Genomic DNA, 19,062 nt, shown 5'->3' on the forward strand with positions numbered 1-19,062 from the left:
TGCGTGTCTCTAGAGCTCATTCTTTTTTATTGCTGAGTAATAGTCCATGATACACATACATCGCAGTTGGCTTACTGTTCTTGCTGCTGATGGACACTGAAATGGTTTCCAGTGTTTTGACTATTTTGAATAAAGCTGTATCAGCACTTCGGATGGTAGCATAGTTCTTGCAGGGTAATGAAAATTAATAACTGATAGGATAAATAACGATAAAGTGTGAATAATTGATACCCTATGATGCTTTACCCTAACTCTCACGATTATGGAATGCCATGACCTGTGGAGGCCATTCTAACCCAATGTTCTCTCAGACTCTAGCCTGCCCGGCACAGTCTTCTCATACCTCAGCACCTGACAGACTTCAGCACTCTACTCAGAGGCCATTTTAACCAGTGAAATCACCAACAAAAACCACTAAACTGTGAAAAATGTGGCATTAAATAGTCTGAGAAGAACACTCATGTACTGTATGAGAGCGGAAACAAGAATGCAGAGCATGGCCTTGTTCAACCTCAGCTGGGAGAATGTGCGCAGGTGACGCAAATTTTTTGCAGCTCCGCACGTACCAGGAGAGCATTGCTAGTACTTGTTCGGGAGTTAGGACTACATTTTAACAAACAGGCCAGTTTGTAATGGTGGAATCTGTGACTGGTGGGGTTCTGTTGCGTACAGAACTTAAACTTGGTGCATGGGGTGGTTTCTAGTCAAAGCCCTAGTGATTTGGCTCTTGCTACAATGACAGAGGTGGCCCCATGTCCTGCCCCCTCGAATGTAGGAAGGGACCTCACTGTCGTGAGCTCAACTCCAGTTTGTACAGAAGGGACTGGTGTTTTCATGGGAGAGGGAGCGAGAGGGGAGGGGGCTTAGGTTAAGTAAGGAAATGAAAAATTACTAAAATTGGGTTAGAAGGTTGGTCAGTGTCAGTGTGATTAGGTCACCTGTGATGAAGTGGAGCTTCTATCCTCCCATGGAGACTGGGAAATGGGCGCCCTAATCTTCCCGAGGATTATATTTCAAAGGAATGGCTCTCAGTCCTTGAGAAAGAGACTCCTGGGATGTAGGAAGTACAAATACATCTCCAAGGGGTGGAGAGAGGATTTATAGTAAGTTTTTAATAAATATTCTAAGAAAAGGGAGGATGGGGGCCTACCCTCAGAGTTGGCTGGAACAAGTGCTAAATTTTTCCGCACTGTTAAGCTTTTCCAGACGGAGACTCATCTGGGGTGGGGAGAGGGGGGATGGTGGGCTGTCCCAGGGACAACGCCTCATGCTGCTAGAATCCATGCTAATATTTGGTCAAGTCTCTTAGTGCAGGGGTTTGGATGGAGTCATTCGTGCAAGCTTTTGCAGTGCTCAGCATCCCGGAGAAGAGACATATTATCCCTCTGTGTGCCTGCGTGCTGAGCCTCTGACCCATGGCATATGTGAGCATGATAAAGTGGAGGTTGTTGTCACACCACCAAGTTCGGGGGACGTTTGGGATGCAGCAATAGTAACCAGAACGTTGCAGCTCCTCTCCTCTGCCAGGAGCTGCCCCGGCCTTCTGCCTCTCCCCAGTGTAAATGAACCAGTCGGATCCAGAGCCTTGGATGGATTGCTCAGTCCATCCTCAGAGTCGTGGTGTGAAGAACACTCAGCAGCCCGCCGCTATGGGCTGACCCGGAAAGAGCACTGTTGTTTTACTTGGGATCCTGCCCATGATTGGCTCCAGGGTAGTGTAGGGTGATGGGCTGAGGGGTGGAGAGGAAAAAGCCCATCAGCTGCCACCAAAGCTTTATTGACTGCCAGGAAAATTGGACTAGCAGGTAAAGAGCCTTGGTTGGGGGGGTGGGGGGCGGGTATTGTAGTGAGAAACTGTGTAGCAGGGGACAGACAGAGGGGCGATGTTCTGTGGGATTTTCATGGTGGCCAGAATATAAGAAATCATCCTGTTACAGACTGTCGGAGCAGATTTGACTCAGAAAGCACTGGATCGGGCCTTGCACCTTCCCACCAAAGAGCCCCAAGGCAGGAGAGAGGCCAGGAGCTTGACTGCAGTGCCCCCACTTCCTCCACACAGGAGGAAGTGCCCTTGGAGTTTCCCGTTTTATTTTAAGGATTTATACTTCATATGCTATAATATGTATTTTATTTTATAAAATGCTTCCCTGCTCCCAACTTTGCATCATATCAATAGTTCAGAAGCATCATGCTTTTCCTGTGTTTTCAACAGCCCTCAGACACCCAGACTTAGGCCAACAGCCTTGTTCTACAGGAAGAGCTCGCCATGCGACCATTCCTTCCACTTTCCCAGGCATCCTCTCCGTGTCGGGCATGGCATTAAGAACTGGGGGGATAATGATGAATAAGAAGTGACTCTGCCATCGGGGAGCTGCTCATACATTGGGAGACAGAAGTGTAAGGGAAGGATTGCCCAAGACTTGCCCAAAGTCTACAACCTGGTGGTAGAACAGAGATTTACATCCTGTTCTGCTGCCAGTGTAGTCTGTTCGCTTCCCACCACATTGCCTCCCCTTCAGACACTGGGATGACCCCAGAAAGAGCATGGCATCAGGTATTAGTAAAGTGGAAACACTGGGCTCCTTAGTATCAGCCCTTGGGTCCTGTGTGAGAAGGTAGTTCACAGGACACCCAAATATGTTCCCAAATACCATTCCCAAAAACGGCTTGAACACTTCAAGTGCCTATAATTAATTGTTGATTACTAGCTATAATGATTAGTTTAAATCTCTGTGTTGTTTCTGAATGGATCGCCAAGTTCAGCTTCCAGAATAATCTTTCACCTCTCAGTTGCTAAAAGACTTTCATGTGTCATCCTAGCTCCTTCACTTGGCATCAACACATTTTTATTGAACACATACTATGTGCTAGACAGTGAGCTAAGTTCCAGGAACCAAAGTAAAAATATTCTCCTCTTCAAATGGCTGCATCTGGAGGAGAGGAGCATGTTCATAAAAGAATTGTTAAGCAGGTCCCTGGTGGTCTGGAATTAAGAATATAATTAGTGATGGTTTAAGAGTTCGTTTTCACCTGGATCTCTTCCCACATACCCTGTAAATTCCTGATAGTTTGGGAACAACAAGAGAATCCCTCCTGTGGACTAATTCTCATAATGACTTTCTCCCACACCTCAGTGGTTTCTTATTGGCATTTAGGCAAGAGACGTCCCTTCCCCTATCGCCATCAGCTGGCTGATGCCTGATGCCCAGCTCCAGCCAGACCGTGCTGCTGCTTTAGGAATCCCTTGATATGACCTTGACCCCAGGCACCATAGACCATCATTGCAGAGGCTGCAGGCACCACCACTGAGAATCCCCTGTCTGGGCAATGACCCACAAAGCTGGAAATGGAATTGTTCCAGTCTGTACCAGTAAAAAGATGGAGCCTGGCCTTGTCTAGGGAAGGCATGGGCAATGTTTGGCTGGAGAATGAGCACAGTCGCAGGACTACTCTCATTAACCTCTCTCTGGTCTTGTTTTTTACTATGCCTGCCACGTCTTATCTTTGTGATCTTTAAAAAAAAAGTCATATCCTCACTTATGATTTATGGAAAAGGAATATCTTTAGATATTGCCTTCTCTGTTCCCCTCACCCCCACATCTCTTACCTTCATGCTGCTCTTACCTCTCTTCCGTAGAAACAAGAGGACTCAGTGTTGGTGGTATTGGGACATCCTTTTGGGATTTTTGTGATTCCCTTGTCCAGGGATCTTCCCAGTGGAAGAGGGAATGCTGCCATTGGTGAACATTTAATGGCCATGGATACTTTTAACGGGTTAATGGGTTGACTGATCCATCTCTCCCTATCTCTCTGACCCCATCCTTCTTGAGCCTGAAACTTGGAGGTATAGAGAAGAATAGGAAAACACTTTTCTATCTGCATCCAAAGCATGGTCTCCAGGCCAGCCTCACCTTTAGTAAAGTAATTCACTAGTAATTCAGTAATACTTCAGTAAAGTAATTTAGTAATACTTTAGTAAAGTATTTCGATATGACTTATGTCTGTTCAGTTTGGGTAGAATACTCAGTTGGAGGAGGAGGATTATTCCAAATCCTCAATATGTCATTTTTCTATTTTATTTGCTTTTGGTTTATTGTCCCTGGCTCTAGGATTGGACACCTGAGCCCCCAGGGGCTGATTCAAGACTCTTCTGGAGCGATGGTCACTACTCTTTCTCTCCTGCAACATTGAGATGCTTTTTCAAGCAGATGTGCTTTGAATCCTGATAAACATGTTTTCTTCTTCAGAGGTTTCCTGACCCACCTCATCAGTCCTTTCACGAGTTCTGAATTTTAGGGCGAGCTCAGTTTCACTCAACCCAGAAATGCTGCTACTCAGTCCAGGGTGATAATTGTTTAAGTGTAGTTTTTCAACTTCAAACTATTGACATTTTGAACCAGATAATTCTGTTGGGGGTGGGGCTGCCACATAGGGGCTTGGCCTCTCCTCACTAGATTCCTCTAGCACACTCTCCCCAACCTCCTACCCCGCAAGCTGTCAAAATTAAAAATGTTTCCAGACATTGTCCAATGTTTCCTAGGGACAAAAATTACTCTTGATTAAGAACTGCTGTTCTAGAGAAAAAGAGGGTGAGGGAGCAGACAAGTGTCTCGGGCTTTCTGGCGGGGTTAGTGTAGGTCTTGGGGGGTGGGCAGCATTTAAGCTTAGTTTTGTAGGATAGGAGTTACCTAGTCAGCACAGAAATGAGTTTTTAAGGTACAAACAAGGAGGTGTTCATGGCCCTCTGTGAGGTCTTCTTGACCAAAAAATGGCTCCTACCACTCCCATGTATGCCTCTGAACATCCTAGGAACGGCCCGCAGCTGCTTGACTCTTGCCAGGCTCATTGTTACTCGTTCTGAGTAAATTGCATTTCCTCATGGCCAAATTCGACCTTTGCTGACCATACTTGCTACGCTATGTACCATTTTGGGAAAAGGATTGGATTTCCAGAGCAAGATTCTCTAGAGATGGGTTACTTTCTCTTATTAAATGTTAGGCCTACAGGTTGGATAGATTGAGGAAGTAGGTTCTGCTGGGAGCTGCAAGTCTGATTACACTGAACCTGGTGCTGAGAATTCTGCATCAATTCAGATCATTTTATGATGGATCATGTCTGTTGTATAATCATTCATGAGAAGAGACTTGCGTTCCACCTCACCTGGGATGTGACTCATCTGGGGACATAATGAGCTCGGGGTGGAAGAGGAAGGAATCCGCATGGAGTGTGGGAGGAAGAAATTGGCATCCTTCTCCTCCAGTTGCTGAATCCCACGTTAACACTGGTGGGTGGTGGGAGTCTCACGGCAGGAGTAAATGAATCACATGGAAACATCAATGAGTTTAGCCATTTATTAATGCCACTTGATGGCAGGCTATGATTACAATAAGGTTTTAAGTACTGAGGTCCCCACCAAGGGACCCCCTAAAGTGGGCCTGGCAAAGCAGCACAGCACAGAGATGCAGGGAGAGCAGATAGGTTGGGCCATACACATCATACAAGCACTTTGGAGGACAGTCGGAGAACTGAGCTCTGCCAATAATGTGGGTTTTTTTTTTAATATGACATAATTTAAAATACTACTACTAATAACAACAATATCTGAATTAGCCATACAACAAAACAGGAGTAGCATCAAACATGTTGGCTAAGTTATAGCACCAGGCAGTTCATGTTATGTGGTTTCTCCCCTGAAAGTGAATCATTGTCACTGAGCACCAGATACTGTCCCCTGGTTTCATCTGAAAGTCAGAGGGAGAAGAGCTGAGACCTGCAGTCTCTGGGGTAGCAATGCGTAGCTCTGAGTTTGAAGGATTTAAGACAATTGATTGGGAAATGATGGTCTGAAACAATGTAAATCTCCCAAACTGGTTTCAGATACTTGATGGAAGTTATCCAGAACATTCACTAAACATCTGAAAGCACCACATTGGATTGCTTGCACCAAGAAAGCCATCATACAAGTCATTCCCACAATGAGGCAACTGTAGTATCCAGAGAATGATTTCCCTTTCTAGAAAAGTATTCATTAGTCCTTGAAATAAAATAACCCACAACTTTTCAGAGAACAGCAAACTCTACCAGGTGAAAGGCAGTGTAAACCAACCTGGGCTCGAGAACCTTGCTGTATTGAAGCACCAGACCCTGTGGTCGCCTCTTGGGTTCATGGCAGATGGGTGTCCAGTGTGTTTTGCTACACTTCTCACTTGCTTGTTCAAGGTGGGAAGAAGAGAGGACGTGTGTTAAGTAAACCAATGATGTTACTTTCGTGTTGTCCCCCATGAGCACTGAAGAAATGGTAAAGTCACTATCTAGGTTCTTGTCTTCAGAGTTTCCCCTCTCTGATTACAAGCATAGGGACCTGTCCGAACCCTGAGGATCCAAAGCTGAGTGACTGTCAAGGAAATGACTGTGTCAGATGACTCTAACAGCAAGGCTATTTCTAGCCTGGTGTCCAGAATGATGGAGGCCACACAACGATCCCACAGTGCAGCCTCCACACAGGAAGGGGATGTGTGGGATGCATGATGAGGGGCTAATTTCTTGTCTTTGAAAAACTGGAGAAAGGCCTAGAATGGAGATTCTGGGCAGAACCTCCTCACACATCTATCATCTTCACCATGTGAGTCATAAATAACATGGCCCATTTTGTATATTGGGAAATATGGCCTAGTTGAGTTTGCTGAGAATCACTAGGGATCTGGGTTTGTTCCTGAGTTTTGAAAGGCTGGTCATATCCAGGTCTCCAATGACATGCATACGCCTCTGATAGCTAGTACAGTACCGGGTGAAATAACTCGGGCCCGGGGCTGACACTCAGCGTCCCCCGAAAGCCCATACTCCACTCTAGGAACAGTCTTTGCAAACTGCGTCGTTAGAAAAAACCAGGTTCTCCCCCACCACTCACATCACTAATCATTTAAGCCTCTCCTCTCTAAAACTGTCGTGTCATCAGAGACTGTCATCAGCCAGCAGTGTTTGCCTTTAAAGACAGAGAATCCAAGAACCTCATCATCGGGAAATAAACTCCCTCACTTCAGGTAAACATGGCTGTTTCTGTCCTGTTTCTCTTCTCTCTTAAGTTCCATCCCAACCTCAGTGTTTTATTTTCCGCAGGAGTTTACCAGAATAATACACATTAATGGCTTGAAAAAAAAAATAAAAAGCACATCATATTAACAATGTTAAGTTTCTAGTGTCCAAGCAATAGAACTGGCATTGGCCAGCAATACCGTTACATGTTTGACAGACGTGGATGGACTTGTCCACTTGTACATCCATCTGTGTGTTTCTATCAGTTCTGCCCCCTTCTAGATATTAGCACCGGTTTTCAATAGCACCATTCTGATGAATAGATAGGTAATCCACGGGAGCCAGGGGACTCTGTGCTCCACGGGGAACAGTAAGTGCAGGCTACCTGTGTATGAGCCTCAGCCAAGCTGCTCATGACCTGAAGGCCCCATCCCCGCCCCCCATCATGGCTCTCTGGGTTCAGTTCCTGTAAATGCCTCCCTTGACAAACCAGGAAAGTTGCCTTGCGTTTGAGACCACAGCTGCCTATTCAGTGGTGAGAACATCCAGAATAAGCATTTTCACTTTCATTTCACTTTTTTGGACTCTTCTGACTTGCCTGCTCCCCCTACGGGACAGACCTTCAAAAGTTAACTACTGGCTATACTGGGGTCCTATTTAACCTTGCTTGGAGCTATGGGTTTGTTTGTTTTTTCTCAAGACTGAAGTTTGTATTAAGTTCTTGTACTTAATACAGTTTACCTGGTTCTCTGAAATATTTTGATCTTGAGCCCTGTTTTCTGTCCTGGGGTCTGCAGGAGTGTCTTGCAACCATGGGCTTGACTATGGCAGCTGTTGTGTGTGAACCCCCAGTAAGAGAAAGACAGTTGGACCTCTGAGTTGATGACTGAGGCAGGGAACATGCTGGAGAGGAAAAGTCAGATGGGAAGACTCCTCTGCTCTTCCCCAAAGGAAAGGTATTTGCCAGGAAAGTGGTAAGTATAAAGGTCTGTGTTTCTTTTCTTACACCGGCAATAAATTAATTTCTGTTCCTTTTTAAGAATTTCCATAGAAATTATCCTTGAGTCAGAATGTCTTCCCTATACTTAAGCTAAATCCCTTACCTTTATTAAAGTCTATAGTTTCTGACCATTTCCTCTTTCCTCTTCTTCTCATGTCTCCAGGCCAGCATGGGAGTCTTAACAGCCCAGGTGACGAGTCTATGGGGACTGAGTGATACAGCCAGCACCTTCTCTCCTTGCCCCAGTTGTGTACTGACTAAAGAAAGTCGCCTTTGCCTGGATGAATTAAAGGAATATTCCTGAAAGCTCTTCCATGACATATTAAACAGCATCTTCCCCAAGTAGGGAGGAAAAAAAGGAGGATTTCACCAAGGTAAATTAACAAGACTGTTTCCTGGATGCATGTGGTTCTATTTCCAGATACTCCTGAGGCAGTCTGGGAAAAACCTGGGGTCTTTGTTTTTACTTTTAAGGGGGAAAAAGACATCAGTCACTGACTTACCTAATTTGGCACCTTTCCCAAGAACCCGTCCCAGGAGCTGCCTGAACTTCCTGGATATCTCACCGGCCTATCAGGGAGTAGCAAGCACTGTCATCCCATGCCTTCCACAAAGCCATTCTGTGGCGAATAAAACACAGTGGATTTTGTTTTGAACCAAAGTTGAACCCGAAAAACATCAATGAAGTGGTCCCTGGGGCTAGAATGCGGGAGAGTCAGTCAGCAGGCAGCTGTGGTCTGTGGTGGGGGGTGGCTTGCTTCTGGACTTAGAATGCTTTGGGGTTTTTGAGCGACTGTGGCTTTCTTGGCCTTCGGGTGTGGACGATGTGTGTCTGGGAACATGTGAGGCAGCACTGAGCCCTCACGGTGGGTACAGAACATTTCTTCATGGTTTTCAGTGTCTGGCAGAAACTGGTTGATAAGTTGTCCTTGGTACAAAGTAAATCTGTGGAAGGAGAGAAAAATAAGAAAAACAACATAAAAAAAGAAAGATTATCCTGTGTAAGTGAATGAGCACAACTTCTATGAATGGAAGATGTTACAGGTCTACCCAGAAAGGCTTCATAGTAATTCATAGTAATTGACACCCCCTGAATGGTGATTATGGAACAGACAAGGTACAAAGTGTTTGTGTTGAACTGAATTATTAGTCACAGTGCTTCACTCCTGTGCAACACAGCTCCATATATGTTCCCACCCTTGCCATGGCGGCCCGGTGGGGGGGTGAACACTTCACGGCTTGACTTTGGCTTCAGTCCAATACTTGCTTTGGACAATGTAGTATCAGTAGCGATGATCCCTATGGGGCCTTGGGAAGTGCAATGTGGTGAACCCGTCCTGATGAGCTTCTGCTGTCCCTAGGAGAAGGACCTGGTTCGTGCAGCTAGTGGACCGCGGAGGATGGGAGACACAGGGAGCAAACCTAGACAGAACCTCCAGCTTGCAGCCAAGGCCAACCAAGGTCAAGCTAGGTTAGCTGAACCTTAGCTGACCCACAGATGCTGAGCTAACCACCCATGATTGTAATTTTAAGGCCCTGGGTTTAGAGGTGTTTGGCTCTGCAGTATTTTCATGCGATCATTGCATGCAATGTTTCACAAGCACTGCTTTCTATAATCTCCCCAGCAGGGCTATCAGGCCAACAGGAGTCTTTCCATTATTACAAATGAGGACGGTGAGCCCTACAGAAGTTAAGGTCCTGCACAATGTTCCCCAGCTGGTAAGGGGGCATAGCCAGAGCTAAACAGAGACAATGTTGACTCTAGAGCTTATGCTTTTATCAGTTATATCATTCAAAGCACCAGATGATAACCCAGCTAGCTGACGAGCCAGTGGATTCTGAGCAGAGGATACAGATGTATGAAATGTGATCACTGCCCTCCAGAAATGGACCGTGTAGGTGAAAGAACAAAAACATATGTAGGTAATTCCCACAACAAGCATCCAGTGAGCTACATAAAGTGTAATCCTTGTTCTACTCTGACAGGTCTAAGCAAGTAAGTCCCTCATTGTTTTTTCTCGCCCTTGGCCCTGATTTCTTTATCCGACAAGGCGGGGACTTTCTCAGAGACCACCAGCACACATATTCTGGGAGCGGTACTCAGACTGGACTAGTCCACGGACTCTTAAGCTGGAAGAAACTCACTAAGGCCCCGAAGAGCAGATTTTCCTTCTCTAAAGTGAAATGGTTTCAAAGTTTGCCTGAGCGCCTTTCCGAGCTCTGGTTGCCTTGCTTTTTCTTTTTTACAGAAGAGATTTGAATAGTTTTGAAGAAAAACTTTTTTCACAAATTGAAGTAATATCCTCTTTATCCAAAAACCATGAAGGTATTTTTTCCTCTTTATGTTTTTTTTTTTTTTTTCACTCTCAGGTCATGAAGGCAAAAAAAAAAAAAAAAAAAGCTTTTAATCTCCTCAGACCTCATCATTCCCTTGACACCACCTTGTTTTTTTGTGAAGAAATAAAAACGTATTTGATTAGCTGTCAGAGTCCTATTTTGTTTGCAGGTTCGAACAGCAGTTGGGATTTGGTAACACACAGTGTTTGTAGAACCCAAAAGGTCTTCACTGTGGATTCTTTTCTTCTTCGGGCCTCTTCTTTAAGCCTATTATAAAATCCAATTGCTCCTAAAATCCACAGGGAAGTTTCTTAGGTGCTCTGCTTCAGAAGGCGTACATGTTTCAGCCAAGGATTCCTACCGTGACTTCTGGGCCAGGTATTATGTGGGTTGCTGTTCAGAGTGATGTGAGAATTCCTTTCTAGGCTGCTGGCTTTGGAGCAGGACCAGCATGGGTGCCTGGTGGCACAGACCTGCTCCAATTTCTTAACCAGCATCTCCTGAAGTCCTTGTGGGTGGTGGCTGGAGGAGAGTCAGGCGGCATAGCTCTCTGCCCCACAACTCCCCTGACATGAGTATGGGAGTGCTCTGGGGCTACTTCAGGAGAGGAAGAAGACAGAGGCAGTGTCAAAGGTCAGCCTGCCTTCCATCTCTTCATGAAGCTTCTTTTGGCCATGCTGGCCCACATGGATCCCTGCTGTTTCAGTCTCCATACTTGCATTATTATGTAATATTTGTTCAAACATGGTACTACATTCTATCTTGAACTGTTCTGTAAATGGTGGTATGAGCCTTTTCTGCTAAGGCTCTAGTGTGATCTCTCGAGGGTGTCTACCATTCTAAAAAAGGCTTCCTAGAGGTTCCCAAAGTTCTTACCTGTTGTGGGCTGAACCGCATCCTCCAAAGTTTAAGTGTCCCCCAAAGTGGCAGTGGCATATGTGAATGTGACCTTATGTGGAAATGTTTTTCTTTTTCTTTTTTTAAAGATTTTATTTAATTGACAGAGAGAGAGAGACAGTGAGAGAAGGAACACAAGCAGGGGGAGTGGGAGAGGGAGAAGCAGGCTTCCCACTGAGCAAGGAGTCTGATGTGGGTCTCAATCCCAGGAACCTGGGATCATGATCTGAGCTGAAGACAGATGCTTAACAACTGAGCCACCTAGGGGCCCCACATGGAAACAGTTCTTTGAAGGTGTTATAATGATGTAAAATAAGATGAGGTCAGAATAGCGTGGGCCCTTAACCCTTAATAATGACTAGTGTCCTTATAAGAAGAGGAGGAGAGACCGGTACACACAGTGAAGAGAAAGCCACGGGAATACCCTGACATCAGAGGGAAGCTGGCCCTGTGCGGACAGAGCGAGAGACTGAAGTGACCCAGCTACACGCCAAGGAAAGCCAGGGACTGCCAGCAATGAAGAGAGGCTAAGACAGAGAGCATGGCCCTATCGAGACTTTGATTTCGAGAAGTGTGAGAAGTGTGAGAACACATTTTTGTTGCTTTCAGCTTTGTAGCTCTTGGTAGCCGGGTACAGTAGCCCCAAGACAGTAATGTGCCTCTCCCCGTGACAATAATCATAACTGAAATACAACAGATCGTGCACTCACCCCACAGCAGGCCACATAATTCCTCTGTACTATTTCATTTGATCTACCTAGAAACGTACTTATAGGTATGGCTCTTCTTTTAAAAACTGAAGGTTCTGAAAAGGCTTAGTAACTGGCCCCATACTGCATAGCTGGTATGGAGTTGTGACCGGGATCCGAATGTTGCTTCAGGGAAGGTTCCCAGGGTGCCACTAAGGGAATGAAGCTCTTGTACTGGCAATGGGGGATGGGGTGGGAAGGGGGCCACATGGACAGATCTTCCTTGAATACAGCCTCTTCCCTGGCTCCACACAGGCCCCCAGCTGTAAGGTTAGGTGACATGCATGGGACAGACGGAGGCTCAACCACGCCTTGTGTTCTTGCCTGATCTTGCCTGAACCATGACAGAAGGAAGCCTGCTTTTCAATGGTCCTCAGAATCCTGGGAGCATGCTGGGTCCTGGGGTCCTCCTGCTAGAGAATGGGGCACTCGAAGGAAGAACGGATGTGGTGGCCTAAATGGGGAGCCTGTGTTCCAGGCCCATATTGAGCAGCTCATTTAGACAATGACGTGAGCCCAACATTGTGGCATGGCTTGACTGCACAGTTCTCTTTCTTATTATAAAATAATGAAGGCTTGTTGTGTTCATCAGCACACTGGATTCCAGCCGAAGCACACACAATGCTTATAATTAGGGGCAACTTTAATTTGGCTCTGCCGGTTCAACAGAAACCAAGCTTGGAAATGTAAAGGGACAGTTAAAAGCTTGTTTCTTTGTTGTCAGCTGTGTCTAGGCTGAAGGGATATTTGGCCCACAAAAGAAAGTTGAAAAACAATTTCAATATTGCTGACAAATACAGTTTCTGTAAGAGTTTGGGTTCCTTGAGGCCAGGAGCTGTATTTTACTTATTTCTGTAGCCTCAGTTTTTAAGCACTTGTCTAGGACATATCTTGTGATCCTTTATATTTGCTGAATAAATGAAAACATGAAATCCTATTCATCTGAAAGAATATTCCAGAATAGAAAGTTTGCCGACTCAAATGTTCATTTGTACCAACTCGGGGTCTATGTACTGTCCTTATTGCTTTCCTTATTCTTTTTCTTGCCTTCTCTACCGCTCATTCCTTAAATTTAAAACAAAACAAAAAAACAACAACCAACCTAGGAATAGTGGTGTGGGTATGAGTTTTGCTTTTGTTTTTTTAATCATTATGAATGTAATGCCTAGAACATACCTGATAGTCAGTAAATATTTCTGGATAAATTAAAAAATACCTTAACCTACTTAGGGTTTTACTATGTAGTCTCTACTATGGAAATGGTAGTTCTGATTTAGAATTTAAATCATTAACAACTTAGATGGCATCTAAAGGAAATAAAATGGCCTGGAAGAAAGCAAACTTTACGTGGAATTCATATCTGATCTTGTAAGATGGACACAGGGCATATGTGTATTGTGCTGGCTGGCTGGCTGGCTGACAAGATTCCAGGCACTAAATGACTTATTTTCAAAGCATTTTAGAGGATATGAGGGTAAGGGTGGGTGGTGGGTTTTTAAAATCAAGGAATTTCTTGATGCTACTCTTCATGTTGTTTCTATATGAGTAAGCATGGCTCGACCTTCAAGAGAAGCTCATAATTAACTTTTGTTGCCCTGATAATTGTTGATGAGTGGAATTCATTGCTATTTATATCTGTTGCCAGCCAGCTGTTAGTCGTCATCTTCTCAGTGTGAGATTTCAAGAGAAGTCATACCAAGTATGCATTTGACCTGGTTCTGATTATTGAAGATTGCACTGTCCAGAAATCAAACAGTTAAAGACCATCTACTTAGGGTGCCTGGGTGGCTCAGTTGGTTGGGTGACTGCCTTCCCCTCAGGCCATGACCTTGGAGTCCCAGGATCGAGTCCCTCATCAGGCTCTCTGCTTGGCAGGGTGTCTACTTCTCTCTCTGACCCTCTCCCTTCTCATGCTCTTTCTCATTCTCTCTCTCAAATAAATAAATAAAATCTTTAAAAAAAAAGACCATCTATGTAGAATTTAAAAATAAGAGCCTATAACACTGGACGTGGTCAACGAGGACTATATTGTGGCTTCAATTATGTAAAAATCAACACAACACTGATGGGTTCTATAACCTTAACATTTTAAAAACATGGTACAATAGAAGGTTATGAGATGACATGAAAGGAAGAGGGTCTCAAATTTGCCCTTTGGCTTCTCAAACTTTCATGGGCACAAATCACCTGGGAATCTTGTTTAAATGCAGATTCTGATTCAGCAGGTCTGCGGTGAGGCCTGAGATCCTGTGCATCTAACAAGCTCCCAGGTGAGGCCAAGGCAGCCAGTCCACAGACCACATTTTGAGTAGTAAGAATCTGGAAAGCTAAAACTTAGTTACACCTCTGAAAATAAGCCCTAGCAGCTTTTCTTAAGAGTTTCAAGTAAGGTCCACGATAGCCATCCTCAAATGTAATTTGGTCAGAAAGTAACTGCACATGATAATCACTTCTACAGCATTTTCTCCCTCAGTGTATTGCATTCAGAATTTCCAGCTCAAAACTCCCTTGTGGTCTTCCCATCTGTGTAGGAAACCAATCACAAGGCACTCCTACCTAAATGATTCATGGGCCTATCAACAAACATATCCCAAACAGAACTCATTTCCTTTCTTCATTCCCAAACCCACTGTGGGCATAGGACGCCCAGAGAATGGTAGCCTCCTCTATTCAGTGGCCCACATTGGAAATCTGGGCTCATCCTCCATCTTCTTCCTCCAGGAACAGAGTCCTGCCACATCTCCCTGTCCATTGGCTCTTGAATCCACTTCCTTCTTTCCACCTGCACGCCTACTACCCCAGCTTATATCACATCTATCTCTGGCGTGGGGGACAGCTGCGTCTACAGAGTAGTCTTCCTTGTCTACCTTCCAACGGCAGCCAGCATGAAGTTCTCATCTCCACACCCTTGTCTAGAATATTCCAGTGCTCCTTTGCCCCTTCTGCCCTGAAGATAAAGTCCAAACTCATTGACATGCTTCCTAAGCTCCAGCTTTCCCCTCCAGCCCTACCTTTTCTAACTTCCCTTGACCTTCAGGGAGCTTGAGATAGGCTTCTGCCCCATGACCTTGTATTCTTCCTGATTACTGAAGAAACCGAAAGCCTTTCCAGGAACCTCCTGCCTGACCCATCTACTCATCCTTTACTTCCGCCACAGGCCTTCCCTGCTCTCCCCAGTTTGCAGTCAATGCCTTTCCAGGAACTCTTGTAACATCATTACTTCCCTCAGAGTTGCTGGGTTGTGCTTTGTTTCTTCACTGACATTATGTTTACATGGAGTTGGTCAGGGTCTAGCAAATATGTGCTGAGGAAGAGCATGATTTGTCAACAAGCAACCTCTAGGGAAAATCTTCTCGGGTACAAACTCTAATGGTGGTCTCTGTGGAATACCAGCCCCCTCAGTCCTTGGAAGGAGGCGAGGAATAGATGAACAGACCACAGCCTTCACTACCTCTCATCCTGAAGAATCTTCAGAACACGACTACCACTGGGGACCACCAACATGATGGTTTTCAAGAGTTTTTCTCTTAGCTGCTGCTGTCTAGTAGTCAGCTCTTGAACGAGGGGCAGAGTAAATTCAGCCTGACCCTCTAAATCCCGATCTCAGGACTACATCTATAAGAGGCATTCTCTACTTTGTAACGGATGTAACTATCAAAAAAATCCTCTCTCCCTAGCTAAAAACCTTCTCTCTAGGTTTTTAATTTAATTAAAAAAACCCTCACATATCAGTGAAGCCCCAGACACCAATGGAATAGACATTAGAATTCATGCTCAGACCTATTCAGAAAACTGTTAGTCTATTGAAATGAAGTAAGGTGCCCAAGGGAGGTAATTGAACTGGTTTGTTGATGGAATTTTTTTCTTTTCAAACCCATTCAATACCTGCTATTTAAAATCTTTATAATACCTCTAGAAGGCCTGTGTTATTATTCTCCTTAGAGCCAAAAGAAAACAGGCTCAGAGCATTATGTAACTTGCCAGGGTCACAGAGATAGAAAGGGGCCGCTATGGGACCCACACCCATTGCTGACTGATTCCAACACTGGATTCCTTCCACCCCCGAGAGAGCGAGGCCTATGAAGAGAAGGCGACCTGGTCTGAGACTCCGGCTCTGCCATCAGCCCTCCATGTGTTCACGAACAGGCTTCTTAACCTTTCCAGGTTGGAGTTCAACACACTTAACACGACGAAGGTGACCACAGGTCATTCAACCTGGGAAGCTTTCTGAAAGTGGAGGTTGGATATAGCAGACAACACAGATGCTCCCCTGCTCAGGTCTCCCTCCTCAGATTTGTTGGTCCACTTTCATGTGTCACCCCCTCACCCCCTTCCCCAGTGCCAGCATCCCTGTTCTTCAGCTGCTAATACCCAGAGACGCTGGCTCTTTTGGAGGAGTGCCCGCAGTGTCTGCTGGAGCTCATTTGTCTCTCCATGTGGAGAGCTTTTAACCTGTGAATTCCCTTCCCCTGGGGTGGCCCTTGGCCGGTGGCTGAAAAGTGTGGGAGCGTGAAAGTCCAGCTCTGGGACCTCAGGAGCAGACGCACGACTTGCCCCCCGGAGCTCTCCCGTGGGACCAGGCTGAAGCAGCAGCCTGGCCGTGATTTCTCCCTCTTCTGTCCTGCTGCCCCTACTCCCCTCATGGTCTCCCTTGGGAGCTTCTCCGAAATGGATCCCTTGCACCGAATCTGCACCTCAGAGCTGTTTCTGTGGCGCCTGAGCTAAGCCGGCGGTGCGGCATTGACAGAGAGGGCCGCTCGGCCGCTGGCCAGTTTCCTGAGAAGGACGGGCGCATCTCTCAGACATTTCTGACAAAGCAGAAGAGATTCTCATCTGTGTAGGATGACATCAGTCTGAGTGCTCTCTGAGGCAGGAAAATATAGGAGATAATCCCTAAAGGAGTTAGAGTCAAACCTCACCAAATTGATAGCTTGCTTTGAGTGGAGCTGGCTGGCCTCTTCAGCATGAAGATTCCTGGCGCCAAAGGGGACTAAAACCATCCACAATGAATTCACACGGGACACCTTATTTATGAAAAGCTCTTGCCCCGCCTGGCAGTCATTCATTCACCCACCATCACTCTTCTTGCAGGCCTCTTGGCTGCATTTTCGGAATTCTGGAGGCTTGGGCTCGTGATCACACAGGCATCGGTCTTCAGTCATATTGTCCTCTGAGGAGACACAATGGACAGTCCTCTTCTGAAAGCCACCCCCACAGGAAGCGGTGCACTGAAAGAGAGGGGCGCACGGAGAGTCACAAGTCTTCCCCACGGCACGACAGGATCTCTAACGCCACTGTGCTCAAGCAGGGGAAAGTCTCCATGACAGGCATTGTCTTGAAGGAGTCAGGGAATAAAGCACTAGTCATCTGGAAATGTGAATTGAGGAGGACTCTACACTACTGACTGTGGACTGAATTTGACTTAATTTACTATGGGGTTCCCTGAAGAATGTGGACAAAGGTGGAACAGCAGGAAAAAGTAGAACAAAATTTCGTGTCTAGGTCCTGGTGCCCCAGAAATCCAGCTTCTCTGCACTCGTTTTGATTTGGGGCTGGGAATCAGATGTGAAGAAAGAGAAATGAGAGAGGAAAACCATGGAGGGATGGAGAGAGAACGTGGAATGGGCCCAGCTCGATCTTGTTGTGGCCTCAAGCCACACAGGCAAGAGGGCACCACAGTGTCGTGAAGCAGCTGCTCACAAGCCGAAGGGAGTTCTCTGGCCTGCAAAAGTGGCCTGTGATTCCTGGGGCTGTGAGAATCTTTGTCTGTACTTAACACATATACTCTTGAAAAAAAAAAAAAAAGTCTTTTTATTGTGTATATCTGTAGAACATAAAATCCACTCTTTCAACTGTTTTTAAGTATAGCGTCCAGTGCCTTAAAAGTGCATTCTCACTGTTGTGTAATCATCATCTCTATCCATCTCTAGAACTTTCTCATCTTTCCAAATTGAAACACTGTTTCCATTTAATAAGAACTCCTCCATCTACCAGCCCCAGCCTTAGCCCCTGGCAAACACCATTCTATTTTTTGTATCTATGAATTTGACCTTTGTAGATACCTCATCTAAGTGGGATCATACGATATTTGTTCTTTGGTCCTTGCTGATTTCAATTAGTGTAAAGTCTCCAAGATTCCTGTACATTATAGCAAGCGCCAGAATTTCTTTTAAGGTGGAATGATATTCCATTGTCTGTTTATACCACACTTTGTTTATCCATTCATCTATCGATGGATACTTGAGTTGCTTCCACATTTTGGCTATTGTGGATCCCAGATACTCTAATGATTAACATCTATTTCATGTTTTATTACTTTTAGCCTTTTCTTTCTTATATAATCAAAACCTCCCAGAGGGCAGAAACCAGTAAGAAACAACTACTGAGTTGATCCCGAGGAAATAGAAGTGCGCAACAGAGGCCAGTGGGAAGAAAAAGGGACATTAATCAGCCAGAATCTGGCAAAGAGTCCTGGATCAGGATTCCAGAGATGGGCTTTTCCACTTACTTTACATTGTCCTGGATCATTTACTCAACTTCTCACTTTCTTTCTCTGTAAAGTAATGCTGTTAGATAAAGTAAATGACTTCCTTTCCTGCTCTCTTCTCCTAAGGGTCTGATGGAACCAGGCTGGGCTGGTTCTGGGTGCTGAAGTGCTCTAGGCCCTCTTGGGCCAGACAGATGAAGATGAAAGAACTAATTTCAGGCCAAGCACAAAAATAAGCAGATAGGTCTCTGTGCATGCATTTATTACTCAAAGAAAATGACTCGTGAGTAAAGAAGATGCATGAATTTATGTTGTACTTTATTGGAGGATTAAGCAAGAACCATGGTGGCTAATTTGGGTTTTGTTAATGGTAGTAATGCTGTGAGTTTGGGGTTTTAGAGAGAAGCTACACCTCTCTCCATGCTCAGTTCCACTTCTTTGGAACCAGCGACAATAGGGAATCTTGGCGTAGAACTGAGCATCCCAAAATAAGGATGGGGCTAACGCTGATTAGCTATAACTCCATGCTAGTCTCATTCAGTCCTGGGTGCCTATTCAAT

General features: G+C 45.3%; 1 protein-coding gene across 1 annotated transcript in view; it reads right to left on the reverse strand.

Annotated features, from left to right (window-relative positions):
* Positions 1-8,061: 8,061 nt before the first annotated feature.
* ADAMTS12 (ADAM metallopeptidase with thrombospondin type 1 motif 12) overlaps positions 8,062-19,062 on the reverse strand; it is a 289,509-nt gene continuing 278,508 nt past the window's right edge. The window contains exons 23-24 of the mRNA XM_032851284.1: positions 17,090-17,243; positions 8,062-8,977 (exon numbers count right to left, since the gene is read on the reverse strand). Coding sequence (XP_032707175.1) covers positions 8,799-8,977; positions 17,090-17,243 — 333 coding nt within the window. The 3' untranslated portion in view covers positions 8,062-8,798. The remainder of the gene's footprint in view (positions 8,978-17,089; positions 17,244-19,062) is intronic.

Source organism: Lontra canadensis, unplaced genomic scaffold, assembly GCF_010015895.1.
Source record: "Lontra canadensis isolate GAN:19392208 unplaced genomic scaffold, GSC_riverotter_1.0 scaffold5, whole genome shotgun sequence".
In the NCBI taxonomy this organism is placed as follows: Eukaryota; Metazoa; Chordata; class Mammalia; order Carnivora; family Mustelidae; genus Lontra; species Lontra canadensis.